Source organism: Hippocampus comes, unplaced genomic scaffold (genome assembly GCF_001891065.2).
Source record: "Hippocampus comes isolate QL1 unplaced genomic scaffold, H_comes_QL1_v1.1 scaffold151, whole genome shotgun sequence".
NCBI classification, from domain to species: Eukaryota; Metazoa; Chordata; class Actinopteri; order Syngnathiformes; family Syngnathidae; genus Hippocampus; species Hippocampus comes.
This window is the reverse complement of record NW_017805591.1, coordinates 1,661,920-1,681,037: the sequence shown is the minus strand read 5'-3', so window position 1 is coordinate 1,681,037 and position 19,118 is coordinate 1,661,920. Positions and strand designations below refer to the sequence as shown.

Sequence of the window (19,118 nt, the reverse complement as noted above, 5' to 3'; positions counted from 1 at the left end):
GGAAGCGCTGCCATCTTCTACCTCCGGAGTTGGTGGAGTTGCTTTAAAGTGACACAGAGGATGACGATGTCATTGGATTTAGTGATTTGGAGTGACATTGATGGTTTGGTGAACTTGTTAGCATGTTCTTTATGCTATAGTTATCTGAATAACTCTTAATATGTTACTTGAACATACCAGGCACGTTTTCAGTTCGTCGTTTATGCATCATGTAACGTTAGCATAGTGTACACTTATTCAGCGTGTTGTTTTCTATTTTATTTTTTTTTAAATTGCCTTTCAAGATGACATGTCTGTTCTTGGGGTTGGATTTTATCACGTAAATTTCTCCCCAAAATGCGACTTATACTCCAATGCGACTTATGTATGTTTTTTTGTTCTTTATTATGCATTTTTTGGCTGGTGCGATTTATAATCCGGAACGACGTATAATCCGAAAAATACGGTAATTGACTTGAATAGTTTGGATTTTGCAGGGCCTTTACACATTGACACATATGATATTTAATTAACATGACAAAAGCTAGAGATGAATCAAACCAAAACAAATACTTCCACTTGAAAATGTAAAATTTTTTTAAATTGTATCGGAGTCAATGTATTGAGATGTCACAAATTGTATTTTATTGGTGAGAGGCACACCCCTACACACATGACAGTTCAGTCGTAATTGGCTGCTTTGCTAGGTGTATGGCGGGCCTTACACACATAGTTCCATCCATGAGGAAACCATACGGCTGAAAACTGGCACAGTGGCTTCAGCTGGCTTGAGCCATATGGCCAGTTGTGAGGAGCTCCTCTGACCTGGAACGCCCGCGCTAAGATTCCCATTACAGACTGCTGTACAGAAAGCCAACAACTACAATAACATGATGGCCCTGTAGTGATAATTTCTGTCCGCCAATTAGGTGACTCCAGTAAATCACATGATTTTTGGAGTCGAGGAAATATTTGCAGTTGATGAACAAGGAGTCATTTTGGAGGGGTTAGACCAGGGGTGTCAAACTCCGGTCCTGGAGGGCCGCTGTCCTGCATGTTTTCCAAGTCTCCTGTTGCAACACACCTGATTCAAATGAACAGGTTCAATGTCAGGCTTCCGCAGAGCTTGCTGATGATCTGTTGAGACTTGGAAAACATGCAGGACAGCGGCCCTCCAGGACCTGAGTTTGACACCCCTGGGTTAGACCTTCTTGAGCATCTTTGTGGTTGATAAGGCTCGATGAGCATCTTCCTTGGCATTAAATTTGTTTGACTTTGATTCGCATTCCTTTCTCTGGTAATTCGTAGTCATTCATAGTCTAAGGTCGGATGGGGTGAATCATCTGTTTTTATATGTCACACATAAAAACAATCGCTTCAACTCATCTGTTTTTGAGCATGCGCTTTCTCCGATGCATTGACTTTCACATTATTGCATAATGGTGATGTCATTGGAAATACTTTACATGACAATACTTTATTGCCAATATAAAGTGGTACCTTGAATTATGAGTTGCATTTGTTTTGTGACCAAGCTCATAACTCAAATTACTTCGAAATCAATATTCCCTACTGAAATTAATTGAAAGTCCATTAATCTGTTCCAGGCTTTGAAAACCACTAAAAGGGCTCCCAAGGCATCAGCAACCGGATGCCATATTTTCACTTCACTCAAGCGGGGGCGTTGGTCAAATTTTGGCTAATAACACAAACCCCAAAAAATAAAACATGAAAAATAAACCAAGTGACAACTCATAATTTGAAAATTTGGAAGTCGGGGTGAGTTAAGGTACCACTGATTAAAATAGGATGAAAACGTAAGCACTGCCAAGTCTAACAGGGGACCAATGTCATTGTCCTGGGTACATATTAGAACTGATTTAAATTCACAGCCCTTCAGCGAGTAACCCTTAACTAAAGGGAGGTGAACATGAGATTCTCCTCAAAAGCCTCTTGACTCCCAGTGTAATGGACAACTACACAAGCGAGCACAATTGTTAAAAAGACACTTACGGCGTATTCATTCCAACCACAGCTCCACTTCATACCCACTAGCTTTTAAAGAGCAGAGCAAGCAGATGGATGTTGGCATATAACAGCTTAGAAAATATGTAAAAACAACACAGCGTGAGAGCACTGCAAATTCTGAGCTCATGTTAATGGTAGGCGATGGGTTTTTAACTGGTATAAATTACGGTTGGATAAAATGGCCTCAGAATTATATGACAATATTTGTCGACAGTATTGCATTTTTGAGCATGTCGGATGACATTTAACAGTAATTGCAGTTTTACAGGCTTCTTTGTGCAAACAAAAATGCTCTCATCACCAGTACTGATATCTGTGCCTGATGTGCATCTATATCCTTGTTCTCCATGATGTGATCTAATGAATGTGCTACAGTGAATTAGCTTCCACATACACATACCTTCTTCATGCAGCACATACAAAAAAAAAAGGCAAAACCCACAGTAGGAGTTCTCATGGAGGAGCATGCAATGTAGTTGTGTGATTTAATGATATATTTGTCATTACTGTGCGTTCACTTTTAATTTATGGCAGCGCGGACACACATTGTATCTTTTCCATGGCTCCAGACTGCCCCTAAATTGCATTTTCCCCCTTCAAGCAATAGATTTACACATTTTTAAAAATTAAATATTTTTGGGTGCCCATGCAATTATGCTTCATACTTTGGATCAAACAGGATGTTGTGTTGGCGGAAAAAAAACAAAAACAAAACATGACCCACGCATTAAAAGCAAATGAGCATGAATGAGGGTTAGCCTTGTGTCCGGTGTGAATTTCAAGGCCCGGCGGCCACGTTCGGCCCGCGACATCATTTTATGTGGCCCACAAAAGGAACGATGTTCAGTGTGTTTCTTTCTAAAATACCAGCATTGCAAGTTGTCTTCACTTTTAAAAACACAGTTTATTTATTTGTTTTTGTTATGAATCCCCTTTTAAAATAAATGTGACAATATTTGAAAAGAAGTTTTTACTAGCATCTGATTTCAAAACGAGTTATTCATCAATGTGTTATGTAATATGAGGCTCTCATACATTTATTTGGCTTCACAGTAAAAACAGTCCTCGCGAAACCATAGGAAAACATTAACTATGATGTGGCCCACGCCAAAATTTAGTTAGACACCCCTGGACTACCCTAATCGGCATTAGTCTAAGATTAGTTTCATGCCAGTGGTAGAGGGTGCATGGATTAGAACAACAAGGGCAGCGATGCAAAGTGACGCTTCATCATCAGATATGTCCAATAATACGAGGACAACAACGGTGTGTGTCCAACGTCTGAGTAATATGATTTATTTACCGTAACATACAATACGCATTCAATACACTCTTACCTACAGTATTTTAATTTATTGTTATGTTCATTTCTGCATTAGATATATAATGTGGTTTTATTTCATTTCATTGAACATTACCAGTAAGCATATTTATATATAGGCAGCAAGGAAAACGATCTCAAATGTGATTGCAGTGTATCGAATGACGCTATAGAAAATTCTGGCTTCTGCTTACTTTTATTACTGACATGGTATGTGTCAAAACAATGCATGTTGTTATTCACTATTTGCTATAATTACCATGTCAGTGTAACCAAAAATGACGTACATAAATATTTCCATCTACACAAACGTGCGCACACATGGGAGCCCACTTTACATGAGGGAGATGTAAAGTTAATGATTAATCCAGTGATCCCATAACATTTAAAGAGACATTAAATGTCCCAATCGGACCATGTCAACTAAATGCAGTCATTTTCCAGAGTGTGGCTCATCACAAGCCATTGCCCTGTTGTGAATTTAAAAAACTGAAAGCCATTAACTCTTCTGACAGCTTGACTGATAAGTTCCTCATAAATATTCCTCACCCAAGAGTTATGAACCTCTGTTTTACTGCAATAAAGAAATACAACATGGTTGAGGGAAGATAGATTTTAGAGAAAGCTGACACGCAACCGTTTGATGACACAGCTCAACCAAGACTGCAGTGAATACTTTCCTTGTGCTCACAGCTTTTTAATATTTCGACTTGTCTTTGACCTTGTTACAGAGATGTATAAAGATTCCATTTTGACCTCTAAGGATCTATATTGCATGTTCATGATATTGAAAGCTCCCGCTGTATATTTCAAGACCTGCTCTTCAATTCGGAATCACATACAGACTACTACCACTCAATTCATTTCAGACTCAAAAATAATTGCATTTTTTTTCCTTCTATGATACACCAAAGAGACCAAATTAAAGCAGCCTTAGTCAACCAAGCCTCTATTTTGTGCTGCACAGCATTCAGTAGAAAAATATAGCCCACAGTGTTGGTTCACATCCACCAAAGAATGCCTGTGGAAGATTTCTGTCACTCTGTCGAATAAATTCTCAAAGCACTCGCTCTTCCACTAAGACTAAGATGAGAAGCAAGCAGCGCATATGGTAGCAGATATACAGCAGTTGTGATTATGTCATTGAGTGACATGAATTACTGACTTGAATAGGACCTCTATTTGAACACATCAAAAGGCTATAAAAACATTGCTAGCCCAACGTAGAAAAAGTACCCCGTCTTAAAAATGACTGGATGTTATTGACTCTATGTTACTGTTCTCAAGCACTGCGTTTCATTTAATGATGCTTAAATGTGATTGACATTTCGTGTGGTCTTTGTCACTGGTTCAGATCATCAGGGGCCAGCGATGTGAATACTAAACTGTTTGTTCCGATGTATGGTTCTTGGATTACATGTTTTTAATTCATGTAAACTTGAATGTGCCCAATTAAAACCACCTCAACAGGAAAAAAAAAGAAAAAAAACTGTGACAAACAGACAAGATGTACATACCTTTTACAATGAGGTTGAGAAGTTTAGGCCGTGGGTTGCGCTCGCTTTGAATTGAGCACGTGTACTGGCCATCGTCCGATACATCCACCTTCTGAATCTGAAGGCTGTACTCGTGCTTGTCTCCAACGCTGGACACAATAGACACACGCGGGTCTGTGGACCACTGGTCATTCCCTGCAAAAATGATGCTTGAGCGGTTCAGCCAGGCTCCTTTTGAGATCCCATCCAACAGGTAGCACCTGTAGGAACAAAAAACACTTGGGTCAGATGTGTGGAAGTGGAAGAACATTATGATGGGGTTCCTCATGGTTGTCGCAAATCGTCAAGGCTTTTGACGGCTGAAACATGGATGCCAGGTAGCTTTGGAGGACATTTGTGGCTGATTCCAATGAAGCCTGACCTGGCTCCAGACTCGGCGTCAGCGTGGAGCGGCACATGAAGTGTTTGATATTAGTTTCTGCCAGCAACAAATTCACTAATCCATCTCTTGTACCGGAGCATGCAAGAGCCCATTAATCGCAGACACACTGCTGAGTGTCCTGACACGCGCAGCGAGCGTACCATTTCCTCTCCCTCTACTTATTCTGTCTCTTTCTCTCACAACCCCCACGCCCTCCACACACACACACACACACACACACACACACACACACACACACACACACACGTTCGACTTTAAGCATTCAACACAAGTATGCCATGGTGGCCACTGTTGGCAAATTAAACACACGGCTTTACGAGTCAACTCTTGCAAGTGGTGTTACACCCCGTTGCAGCACGTGCTGTCAGGTTTTGTTGAATTCACCTCTTTTATAGAAGCCAAATAGGTTTCTCATCCACACCACGACTGCTGTGACAAATGTTTTGACAAGTGAGACATCTCAACAGGCAACCACAGCAATCAGAGTCTGTAACAGTCATCCATCCTGTCTCCCGCGTTGTCTCACAACCGTCCCGTTTTCGGGGCTGCTGCGGCCGCCAGTATAGTGAAGATGTATTTTTACTTTTTTACTCGAAAATTATCAAACAAAAACAAAACAGGAATCTAAAAGAATGTAAAAAAATAATATGCAGCCTACCTTCCATGTATCCATTTGCATTTAATCATCATGATAAAAGCATGGATTTTAGGCCGGAGCACATTTTACCCAGAGGCAGAATCTCTACTTTTTCCTTCATCTTGATTGACTTGTCCTTGATGTTCATTCACCATCTGCTTATCAGTATTAAATGTCTTTGCACTAGTCCTCCAGAAATGATTACTGTTATCTCTGCCTGTGTAATCCCTTACCAAGGTGTCTAGTGATACTTGTATTTGGACACCTCCTGACAAATACGTGTCAAATAGGGCTATTTTTGACAGATGAAACCGGGATCCCATGTATTGTTCACTGTAGCCAATCCAATTTCAACCTTTAATGCAACTTTGTATCTTGGCATAATTTTACTGATTAGTGGTTGTTATCAAGACAATTGCTAGTTTCTAATTAATGCAGTTGCAACTGAATATTTTGTCAGGATGTTGACCTTACATCAGTATGAATTCAAAGGAACATCCAATGCCGAACATTCCGAAAGCGGTACAGTTTGGAGTTTAACCTACATTTTCTGGAAATAATGTGCCTCAAAAAGTCACGTGCGATGTGAGCAGCACTCACGAGACATAAATTCAGTGAGTGTTGGTGAATTTTGCTTTTCTCGTCATGGCTTGATGTTTTTATGTTGTTGTTGTTGTTGATGTGTGTGTGTGTGTGTGCGCGCGCGTGCGTGCGCGCGTGCGTGCGCGCGCGCGTGCGTGCGTGTGTGTGTGTGTGAATAGGTGAAAACCACTAAATGGAAAGATGTGAAAGATGTACAGAACAAAATCTCACAAGTTGCGCCTGAGAAGTCAATGGGTTCAATGCAAATTAGGAGAGTGAAATTCCCTGAAAAGAAAAATGAAGTCTACAAAGATGAATGGATCTCACAAATCAACAGCTGAAAAATAGGAGAGAATTAAAACTGGCCTGCGCCGTAAGGAATGTGAGCAATTATCTACCAATAGGCAATTTCTTCACATAATTATGTGAAAGTATTGCCCATAATACATCCACATTAAAAGTTCAAGCACTATTCATTAATCAACATTTCAGAACAAGGGCATGAGCAGCAATTTATTAAGTGTTATGTTAGCATCATGTTAGCTTGGTCCCAATGGAGATGAGGGCTTTTAGCATTGATAATCTTTCTTTTCATTTAGCTCAATATTTGAACAGTATTATTTGTCACTTTGAAATATAGTAAACAAATTCATAATTTAACACCACCTCAATAATATTCCACCATATCAATTTCAATGTGCAATCATCAAAGTCACTTGAGTCCAATAAGAGGAACAGCTAATACCAAGCGCCTTAATTAAAAAAATAAAAAAAGAAGAAAGTCGGAAACATAGCTGTCCACAAATAATAGTGTTTTTCAAAATTAAACATATCCACAAAGACACATTTGTGGTTTCGTACGTGTAAGACAAAGCAACAGGTGGTAGCTACAACCCTAACTGTATGCCATTTTGTCTCTTTAGTCGCGAGCAACAATACATCCCCAAATCGCATTTATTGTGTCCTTTCAAACTGATGATGGCATATCTGTGTATAACCCTGAAAATTGTCTCCAACCGAGGTAAATTTGAGTCATCCTAAAAACTGCGAACAAAGAGGTTTTCAGTGTTTCCAAGGCTTACAATGTCTTGTCAATGGAGCAATTGTGAAATCGTAATGACTGACTGGCTTTTGACATTTACTGTGAATGCACGACTGTGCAAATTCACCCCTACAAGTGGATTGAAAAGGAAGAGTGCAATCACGTGAAGTAACTTTGAAAGAGGGAATAAGTTAAGTATGGCCGATAGTATTTATTCAATAATTAGATGCCAAGGACTGGTTTGATGTAAAGAACTAAATACTTGCCGGACAGTGACATTGCTTTCAATGCCAAGTATCACAAGGTGGAAGTAACATCAGTTCACCATTCTTCATTGCTGTAGAAGCATATGCCACAACCTTTTGATTTCCCTGAATAAAGAAAATACATGACATTTTTTCGGCAACTTAAGGCAATTGCATCACATACTTCTTTTCTTATTCGCAAATGGCGGTAGTATTCCAAATATACACGCGTAGGAGAGGTGTGGTTTTCCTCTGTTGCAATGTTCCCAGTGACATTTCTGACCGTGTGTTTCAGCATCTGCTTGCCCAAATCTTGCCATCGGTTCTGAGGAGGCCTTTTCGCTCTGCATACTTCTGTCACTGTTTCGGATCTGGCAGGGACCACCCCGAACAGCTCAACTGGGACATCTGCTTCCCGCAGCCATCTGTACACAGGTCCACCTAATCCTCCTCCTGCTGTCAACCTTTCTCACTTTGCTTTCGCTGTCTTATTTGCACATCCAGTATTTCAAACAGGTAAAGATATGAACGCAAAATGCATACACCTGATACACTGCCAAAAACTGCATGGCGACTTCACTTGTAGATGGAAACCAAAATTCCGCCTTATGGGGTAATATCAAAGCTGTAATAAAATTGCACAAGTTGGGCAATGTTACACCTTTGCAGCGTTCTATGCAAAAGTCATAAAGTTATATCTCTGAGGTTGAAGTGTAATTAAAAAGACAAATGTGAATGTTGTGTCATTGGTTAAAGGATGATATTTTTGCCCCAGCCTGGTTGGATATTCTGCTGCTGCCGAATTTACTCCCACCATTCAGTACCCAGGTGACAGGTCAGACTTGGCAGAAGGCCAAGGAGTGCGAGGGAAGTGAAGTGGGGGTCAAGGCTGGGTGTTGGGTAGGGACATTCACTGCCTGCTTGCCAGAAGCGCTAAGTATTTACAGATTAGTTTGTTCCGCTTCGTAAGAGTTTCAATCTGAAGGAAGGGGGAGTACACGTTTGGATAATGCTTACACAGGACTCTTGAGATTATATAAATTGTCAGAGTTTGGCATTCAGTCAATGACAGCTGTTTAAAGCGTTAAAAGCGCATCTGCGCCGCGGCACCTGGGTTGGCAATTCCCTGCTACAGATGATGCCGGAGGTTAACAGGAACCCTTAAATGTCTCCATGTGGTTGATCAGGAAATAAAAGCTTTTTAAAGGGTTAAAAAAAAAAAAAAAAAAAAAAAAAACAGGACCTGTTGTTTTAACCTATTACGATATACTGTTGTTGAATGGCTATCAAGTGAAAGGAAAGGTCGTGTGCCACTGGTCTTTAATGCGATGATTTTTGAAACGTGCCAGTAACAAAGAGGGTGTTTTGTTATTGCTTTCCTGTGGGGCTTATTCACTCTCTTGATGTGCTCTGCTCACGGCACAAATGGACAATCCTTCTTTGTCAAAGGACATTGGAACTCCGGCACAGTCCGATAGGTATGACCACATTCATCATTCTGACAAAGAAAGTAAGCAATTGCCACAGAAGTTAACTAGGTTCCGTCATCTACAAATATTGGAATAAATACTTTGCGCAGAGGCATGAGGCGCCTCTGGGTGGCGCAACATTTCAGATGCGCTTGTCTCCGTGCAATTCCCTCTATTAAGACGAACAGTGAGAAGGAAAAAAAACACATAAATTAAAGAATAAGAGTAAGTATGAAACCAATGAGAAACCTTGAAAGTCGAGCGTCCCAAAGTGGAAATCACTTACTTCCACAGCATTTAAATGATGAAATCCAGAAAGTGTGTTTGTTTTTTATTACTGTTTTTATTACACAAAAGGGTCAATCGAGCTTTATTTGTTGAGCAAATTCCCCAAGCAAGATGCAAATGAAAGTATGGTTATTACGCACTACGCAACACATTTCATGGTTCCTCCCTATTGTGTCAGTCAGGTATCTTCAAAGGGGATTAGTATTATGTAATGTTAACATAATATTGCAAAATTATACTGTAAAATTGCATGTTGTCATTAAAGGTTTTGTGATAGCGACAGTCAGAGTCTGTAACAAATGAAAAAAAATGCTGATGGTGATGATTGGTTTTGCAATTGGTTTAAGATCCATCCACTATAATTGTAAAAAAAAAAAAAAAATACAACTGTTTGAGACACTAACTCCAAAAGAGAATTATGATGAGGGAATTTACACCTCATTCCCCAAAAATGTAAAACAGTCTAGTTTTATATGTTACTCTTCTTTGCCACTCTCATTATTTGGATGGGTTCATGATGTTTTTTTGATGTGATGATGTGTGCATGCTTTTATGGAAGGAAGTGATAGTGGGTTGGATGAATACAGACATTCAATTTATGCCGCACTGCTTAAAATGCAGATCCTGTGTACTGGCAGCGACCAAAAAGTCTTGAGTTGCGCTAATTGCCAGTCCATTTGGCAGGCATAATGTTCAGTTTAAGCTTGGTCCTATGGGCAGGGTCTCTAACTCCTAACAAAGAATTGAGAAAGTCAATGGTTAGGAACAGACTATCTTTTGAGATTCACTTAATCCCCGGTCTAAATAGTGAAAACATCAGCCCAATTCAGTTAGTGCATTTAATAGACATGCGAGTCGGTGGATTCTTGGTGGGTTAACCTGAGGACCAACGGGAGTCAGCAAACCATTTCTTCTTGACAGCCAACTGTGTGCACAACAAAGAGACATTTACCTCAATTCAGCCAGGCACAGAATGTGGTGCCCTTAACACACTTGAGGGGATGTCAGTGAGGTTAAAAAAGAAATAAATAAATACATCCAATTCCACAAGGATTGTCAACAGACCCATTCAGTTTTAAAACGGGAGGCAAACAAAGCAGACTTGACCAAGCAATTCAGAGGGAAAAAAAGAACAATTTTGAGTTTGATACATATCTCTAGACTTTTGTGTTTTTGCGTATTTGCCCGGTAATTGTATGAATCTCTGCTTGTATGTCTAGTCAGACATGCTTGTTGGCAAACTAGACCAGGAAAAATATTTTTTGTATTCTGTTAACAAAAAAATACAAAAAATCTGAACATCAAGTTTGATAAAATATGCATGAATGAAAACAGGGTTTGGGTTGCACCTCTTAATCATTCATCTCAACAAAATATTTTGTAACGATGCTAATGGTGTAGTGGTACGCTCGCCTGATGTGTGTGGGAAGCGTGGGATCGGTTCCCACTCAGTGACGGTGTGGATGTGGAAGTTAATGGTCATTTATGCCTATACGTGCCCTGCGACTGACTGACGGCCAGTTCAGGGTGTTGTCTGCTGCCCCCCCCCATCCCCCCACCACCCGGAAGTCAGATGGGATAGGCTGCAGCAACTCCCCGCGACCCTCTTCAGGGATAAGCAGTGTTGAAAATGGATGGATCAAAGATACTTTGGAGAAGGCCCCTCTGTGTGTCTATGAATGAACTGTGCCACAGTACACAAACACAAAGGCATGCTTGGGTTGATTTAGAGGACGAATTTGGACATTGCATTTATAGAATGAAGCGAAGGACTATAGAGGAAGCTGTTGTTGCTGTGCTAGTGCCACAGTACTTTAGTCAGTCGAGTGTGAAGACATACAATGGAGAAAAGGGGAATGTACAGGTCAAAGTGAACATTCAGTCAGCGGTGCTCTGTCTTTATTTCATATTGTAGTTTGAAATGATAGTTGATGTAATGTGTTATGAGTGCTTACTTTTTATAGTCAGCCATACGTACAGATCCTTTCAGAAAAAAAGACGGTAGTACAGAATGAAAATGGAAAAAAGAGAGAACTATAAAACTGAATTGAATTAAATTGAATAAATAAATGAATACACGTGGTTACATGCATACATACATGCATACGTGCATGCATAGAACAGGTAATGACTTGGTAATTTAGTGTGATAATGGAGTAAGTACTGTATGTTTTGCTGAGCTATAGCAGTAAATTACACAATTAAAAAAATAATAATCATAAATAAATAAATGAAAAGAAAATCAGTTCAAATTGTATTGAGTTGATCACTATCTTATTGAAATTAAAATGACCAAATTCTCAGAAAACTCTTCCAAGTAATCTAACCAATTGCATTAAGTCGTTCAAATGTGCATTCGATGGCACAGCACCAAAGAGCTGTAATTGATTGGCACCAAAATATTAACAATTAAGATGGTGTTATACAAAGCTTATTACGTGACAGATTTGGCCAGGATTTGAATCCAACATGCCAGCAAGGAAGGGAAATAGGCAGAGAATGACTAAACGAACAGGTTCATTCGTTCTACGAAAAGCTACAGCATAGAAATGTCGTGAAGACACCCAACTGAGAGAAGTCCTTCTCATGCATTCCCTGGGCATTATTACCAACTTGCCATGCTCATTATTGGCAGAGCACACTTGGCCATGCTCAAAGAAATACAGTGTGCAGTGCAGGGGTCGGCAACCCAAAATATTGAAAGAGCCATACTGGACCAAAAAAATAATGAACAAATATGTCTGGTGCTGCAACAAATTAAAAGCCTTAGAAAGAAGGCAACACACGCTGTATGTATCTATATTAGCTCTATTAGCCTACTATCAAAATGCCTAAATTGGCTACAAATATACAATGAGCCTTCCTCATTCATTTTTCCCCTGCAGTGCATCATGCAGAGCAGGGGTGCCCAACCTTTTTTGACCTAAGATCTACTTTTCGATCAACCAGCCTCCCACGATCGACCCGTGACCGTACACGCGCGCATCCGCACACACTTACACATGCATGCCACAATGAGCAACAGCCACAATGGCCCCAGAGATGAACGAGGCATGGCACGCACTTTTGCAGCGTGTTAACTTTCATAGCTGATGTGTACCGTTTTAAAATGCTTCTCTCGGGCCTTCAGATTGCCATTCTTTCCCAGTTCGCTCGGTGAATTGGACATGAAACACCGTTTCTTTTTACAACAGCCACCTGCCTGGCATCCTGCCCTGCTAATAGAAACGTGTCGCAGGCTTCGACGCAAATCTTCATTGACAGTGTTTGGGGAAGAGCAGCCTTTCTCTTCCTCCGCGTGTTCGTTGAATTTCGGACGGTGAGGATGTTGGTTATCCAAATACAGGCTGGAGACAATGAACATTACCTTCAAAGGGTTTAATTTATTTTACTGCAGTTTACGAATCGATTCGGTCTCCTGAGGGTTTCAGATTTTAGTCAGGAAGCGTAGAAAAAACACAGTCATGAGATTATATAGAGACAATATGATAATGAGAGGCGGGGAGTTACGCCTCCATGCAAATCCCAGAAACACAGAAAGGTTGATGCAATTTGATCTTGGCTTGATGACAAAGTCCCGACTTCCCCTGCTGTGCATAAATCTCAAGATAAGAGTTCCTTTCTTGACAGCCTTCAAGGACTTTGCCGAGATGGGGGTGCGAAAGAAGACACTTGGGGGCTGTTAATCACTCAAGGGGGAATAAGATATAAACTTAACACTACGTTCTTTGTTTCTTTCAAATCTAACTAACAGAGAGGAATAATTCCTTAACAACAGAAATGTTGAAATGGAATATTTATTCAAAACATTTTTACAGCATTGGAAAACGTTAGGAATGTTTGTGCTCCTACAGAAACCATATTCAAACAAAAAATATATTTTCACTCCCCCATCTTTTTCCATTTTCAAACATTTTTGAAAAAGCTTCAGGGAGCCACTAGGGCAGCGCTAAAGAGCCGCATGCGGCTCCGGAGCCACGGGTTGCCGACCCCAGGTATAGTGGAACCTTAATTTAACAGGTCATGTACACTCAAAACGCCCCTTTGAACAGTAGTTGTCAACGAATTGGCCACTCTTGTTATATAAAAGTGTGGTGCAATCAACCGACAGAGACTGGCACATCTATTTGTGCTGCTGTTGTCACAGACATACTAACGTAGATGACAACAGGCTGAAGGAAATGGTTATGTGGCGGCCATGTGGGCAGGGGTGACTTTCCCATCAAAGGCAACACATGGACATACGCAAGGGCCATGTTAGCAGGGGCGACAGTCCCAGGAAATGACCGGAGACACGCAGCTCAAAATAAGCACAAAGTATCCAGTTATTTTTTTTTTTGTCAACTCGGGCTGTCACTCTCGCTCTTTACCCTGGGTGCATGTTCAAAACATGGTCTTTGTCTCTGAAGGTTCAAATTCTCATGGTTGTCAGTACAATAACCAAAAGGTTCCCAAGGTTTGCAAGACATTTTTGAATGCTATGCTTATGATCATTACAAAAAAGGAAACAAACAAAACAAAACAAAAAAAAAATGTTTAAAGAAACCACTCCAGGTAACGAAAGTCATTGTAGCAAATATCTGACTACTCCTGCTGCTGTCTTACAGGAAGTCGGGGCCACAATTGCTTCTAAATCAGAGCCCTCAAGGACTAATGGAGCTTTTCCATTGCACGGTAAAGTGGTACGGCAACCGTTCAAAATGAAAAGGCAAAACACAGGCCGAGTTAATCATTGAATGCTGTCTGAAATTAGATCTAGTGAGTAGCCATGTTAGCTCGCGGTGTCCTGAAGTGATGCAAACTTCAAGGCATGTTTTTTTTTTTTTTTTTTTTTTGGTAAAAATGTTGAGATGCCAACATTTTACAAGCTTTAAGGCATTCAAGAGAATGAACACAGTTTACTTAGTTATTTCAGCTGAGGCTAAAATGGCTGATAAACCAGATTAGTTCCTCAATTGGGATGGCTACTGTATTGCAATAATATAAATAGGGGGTTTAGGCTGAAGCCTGTACTAATTTTTCTTTATCAATTTATAAAACATGCAATTTGATGAATATGGCTGCAAGGTTTGCTGAATAACCACATTAAAAGAGAACAGTGTTAAATTGGAAAGTGCCTGAAGGCAAACGTAATGGGTTTTTCCATTGACATACTCTGGATGTGATGTCAGTGAATGGGTTTCTTGCTCCAATTTCAGATCTTCAACTCTTTGAGATGGATAGAATGCATTTACGCCACACTGGACAAATACAATCAAAATGGCAGAAAATAAAATTCTAATTTCATACACATCATACATTTAACAGGAAAAAAGGGATGCGTTATCAGAGCCGGCAGGCATGCTAGATTCTTTTGGGGTTGGAGAAAATATGGAGCAGAGTAGTTGAAACGGTTTAGTAGATAACTATTTGTCAAACTGTATCCACTCAGTGAATATTTGAGCTTCATGCAATCTATTTAAAAAAAATAGGGTTGCGTGTCCAATGTAGAGATGCTTTTTGTGTCCATCTTCTGAGGGGTTCGGTTACATAGCAAAGAAGGAAATGAGACATTTGGACTAATGTTGTTAGCTGCCTCATGTCCCAGTGTGTCCTCACGCTTTATAGGTAAACAGCATCGGATGTAGACGGTTGCAAGATAGTCGGATAATTGGAAGAATGTAAGCTAATTGGATGTTTTTATCTGATTGTGACAGGGGAGTTGAACAAGTACCTAAAAGCAAAGACAGACATTTGTCTATAATTTATCCAGGCACAGACCAGGCTGTGTGCATTTGTGAGCATAAATGTATGACAGAAAGATGATATCATCCTACCATCAGGACGGATGCAGATTTTCCTCTGCCATTACTGAATGGATGGAAATATTTTGAAACTGCTTTGATCTCATAACAGTCTTTTTTTTTTTTTGTATCAAGAATGTGGAAGACAAATTAGATTCGGGGGCCAAGCGACAGTATATGCTTATTTCTGCTGAGCTCATGATAAGGCTGTTTTTAGCATTAAAGCCTTGCAAACTCTTATCAACCGCCCGTGGACGAATGGAGGAGGCTAATTCCCCAGCCTCAACTTCTGTCACAATTAATCCAAAAGCAAGCTAAAGACATGTAAAGTCGAGCATCAAAGGTGAACAATATCCATTCTGGTATATTGTTCGAGATGCAATTATTCAGTCTAGGAAACAATGTTTCCCATCGTGAAATAATTTCAATCAATTTAATCAGTTTCAGATTCACATTGGTGCCATCATTATATCTTAATTACGTGCCCGAGAAATGGTGAAAGTAATTATAACTCATTCACTCAGTGTGAAAAGAAATAAACAACTGTTGAGAATAAAACTTAAAAACATTATGTACTCATTCTCAAGTGTGATGACAAATGACAGTGACCATTTACAGAACCGATTACTGCACGGGAATATAGCTAAATCACCGCACAATGACTGAATGTCAATCCTGTTTTCAAAATAACATATGTAACTGGTTCTGTGGCTGCAAGTAAAATTGTGTTCTGTACTATCCACAGTCCGCAATTACTTGATGACAGGCCCAGGGTGTACAGGAGCTCACATATCACCCATTTGCTTCAGCTCAACCGCAACCCAGATGTGGTATGGCTATCCTTAGCGTCCTGCTTGTGCTGCGTACAGATGCTCACTTAACTAAAGTCTCATGAATCGTGTTAATACTGTATCTGCTGGAGACTCGCAAGGGCTCATGAAACATCATGAGGCATGCATCGTCCTTTTGTGGAGTAGTACCGATCCGAACACATGATCTGAAATCAGAGTCGATCACATAATTTTCAGGTGATCACTTTTGGGTGAAAAAGATTGGATTTTTAAAAAATAAATATTATTTTCATCATATTTAGAGGTCACGAAGCAACAAAGTAATCCTGCGCTTTTTCTCATTTCCTCTCTCCCCTGCCATCCATACTCGGCACCTATAGCGGGGGCGATGATGTCCATCACGAAGCTTGATCACATGTGGCGTCGCCAAACATTTTCCTGATGAGAACGTCAGCAGCAGTCACATATTTTTCTGTTACAGCGGGTTAGTATATGTGCGAGGATCAATCGCCAGTTGTGCAGGTGATAGCCACCAACTGTCGTTTGTTTACAATTTTCCATTTGAGTTTTGTTTGACCGTGTCACCAGGTGTGGTCTAACAAATAGTTGTTCTTGTCTTGAATGTGTTTCAGAATTACTCCAAACCGAGTTAAAAGAGCAGCACAGGAGAGTATTTTAAGAATTGATTGGTAGAAACCTTCATTATCAATGAAATAAACATGGTAAAAGCCTATAGCAATAAAACAGATTGCCACTTGCCAGAAACATGGAGGAGGATACAGCATTCACTTTGTGTTAGCATATACATTATAAAGTGTTTACAAGGTTTTCATTGGAAGGTTTGTGTTTGACTCTTTTCTTTGCTTAAAAATGATTCTAAAAAGATTCACTGGAGGATTTTTGATCTCAAATAGAACAGCATGTATAATTGCAGATGCCTACATGTTTAATTCGGGCCACGCATGGCTCAGCTTTGCCCTAACATATTCGAACAAGCTGTTGGGATGACATAATCTTGTTCTGTCTTGCTTTCAGCCTCATGCAAAGATGCACTCAAAGGTACCAAAAATCAGATTTGACATGAGCAAGTGTTTGTCAAGTACAGCTAAAAGTCGGTCAGTGCCCCGAAAGGCAACCGAGTTTGGAACCTTTCCCTTGCAACCTCTTCTTGTAACCAGTATGCATGAAAGGCACGGCTGACCTACATGCTGTAAGGGGTACTCTTGCTCTATTGTTAGTGTGTACTGGTGAGGAATTGAGGTCTTTTCTGTTAGATGGTGATCCGTTGAAGCCGCAGACTTTTTCAGCAAAGCCTATTAAAAAAAAAATAAAAATAAAAATACAGGAAATCTATCTAGCAAGCTCTCAGGTTGTGGGCCCAGCATGACTTATCTCACGTCTGTCAAACCACACTGCTTGTGTAATGTGCTTGTGGGTTGGTGACATGGACGTTAGTCTGTGTGTTTATGTGGGAGGGAGGTGCTTGACTGACAGACCTAATTCCCGCAACACGAAGGAGATCCATACATCGTTAATCATTGACAAAAATGAACATCCCGCTGTATCTTTTCAAGGCTAAGATTTAGCTTCTCGCTGGTATATGTGTGTCCAGTGTCCACTATACACCATGAGATGGGGAGGATTCTTTTACAGCTGGAGGCCTTAGCTGAGGCTTTGCTTCAGTGCGCCTATGATGGATGATATGGTTACAGAGCTCACCTTCTTGGATGGAGGCTGTCCTATCATCATGTCAAGGTCAGTGGTTATGAAGCTTATAAAAGTGTGTCAACCTTGTGAATTTACTAAAACATTACTTATGGTACATTTAATCTAACACCAGTTACATTTTTTAGATAGATAGATAGATAGTGTGAGTGTTTGTTCATCTTTGTGTGCCCCGTGATTGGTTGGCAACCGATTCAGGATGTCCCCCGCCTACTGCCCGAAGAGACTGGTGATAGGCTACAGAAAGCCCGTGACCCCTGCAAGGATAAGTTGAAGAGAAAATGGATGGATGGATGGAAGGATGGATTATAGATGTCGAAGTGACCAAACCCAGAAGATAGCTCAGCCGTGACATTCTCAGTGCAAGCCCCAGGGCACTTCGACGTCAATTTCAGCTGACAACAGAAGGCGGTAGAATGTCAAAATGGTTGCCCCCTGAAATGGATGAAAATGGGTGGACTAATCTGCTTAATTCTTAGTCCACCAACGCAAAATGAATCTAAATGTTTTGACGAGTGGGGGCACATGGAACATATTGTCCACCCATCCATTCTCTGTACTGCTTATCCTCACCAGAGTTGCAGGTGTGCTGTAACCTATCCCGGCTACTTTTGGGCGAGAACCAGGGCACACCCAGAACTGGTTGGCGGCCAAAGGCAAAATAATATAATATATAATAAAATAAAATAAATATAGACAAACAACCACTGGGACACACATTGAGACTTATGGACAGTTTAGTCTTCAGTTAACTTACCCTATAATGTTTTGGAATGTGCCAAGCAACCAGAGTATCTCGAGAAAACCCACACAGGCATTGGTAGAATAAGCAAACTCCACAAAGGAAAGCATGAGCCCGGATTTGAACATGCACCCTCAGTAGTGTGAGACGGATGTGCTAAACAGACAACCACTGTGATACCTAGAACGTATTGCAAAGGAAATTACAGACCTGAGTTCCGCTTCAAACAATATACCAAAAACTGAGATACCAAACTCACCTTACATGACCCGGACAAATAAATGCACATGAAGCAAAGGTTCTCTCATAACCTTTCCACTAAAAACAAAGGCTAAAATTATCTCCTCTTCGAAAAACAAATCTTACCTCTCATTTCAGCTGTATCACTTCAATATTCATGGTGTCACAAAAGTCACTCCGGTTTACCCCTACCTCCCCCACACCCCCTAAGTTCCAGTTGTCATTTTGATAGACTTCAGTATTATTTATACTTTTCCGCTTGAAGGATTTGAATAACCTGAAGTCTGTACAGGTATTGCTATATCGCA

The 19,118-nt window shown here is 40.3% G+C and overlaps 1 protein-coding gene across 2 annotated transcripts in view; it reads right to left on the bottom strand.

Moving 5' to 3' along the window:
- negr1 (neuronal growth regulator 1) overlaps positions 1-19,118 on the bottom strand; it is a 132,730-nt gene that overhangs the window by 97,207 nt on the left and 16,405 nt on the right. For both annotated transcript variants that reach the window (XM_019880352.1, XM_019880353.1), the window contains exon 2: positions 4,846-5,084. In XM_019880352.1, coding sequence (XP_019735911.1) covers positions 4,846-5,084 — 239 coding nt within the window. The remainder of the gene's footprint in view (positions 1-4,845; positions 5,085-19,118) is intronic.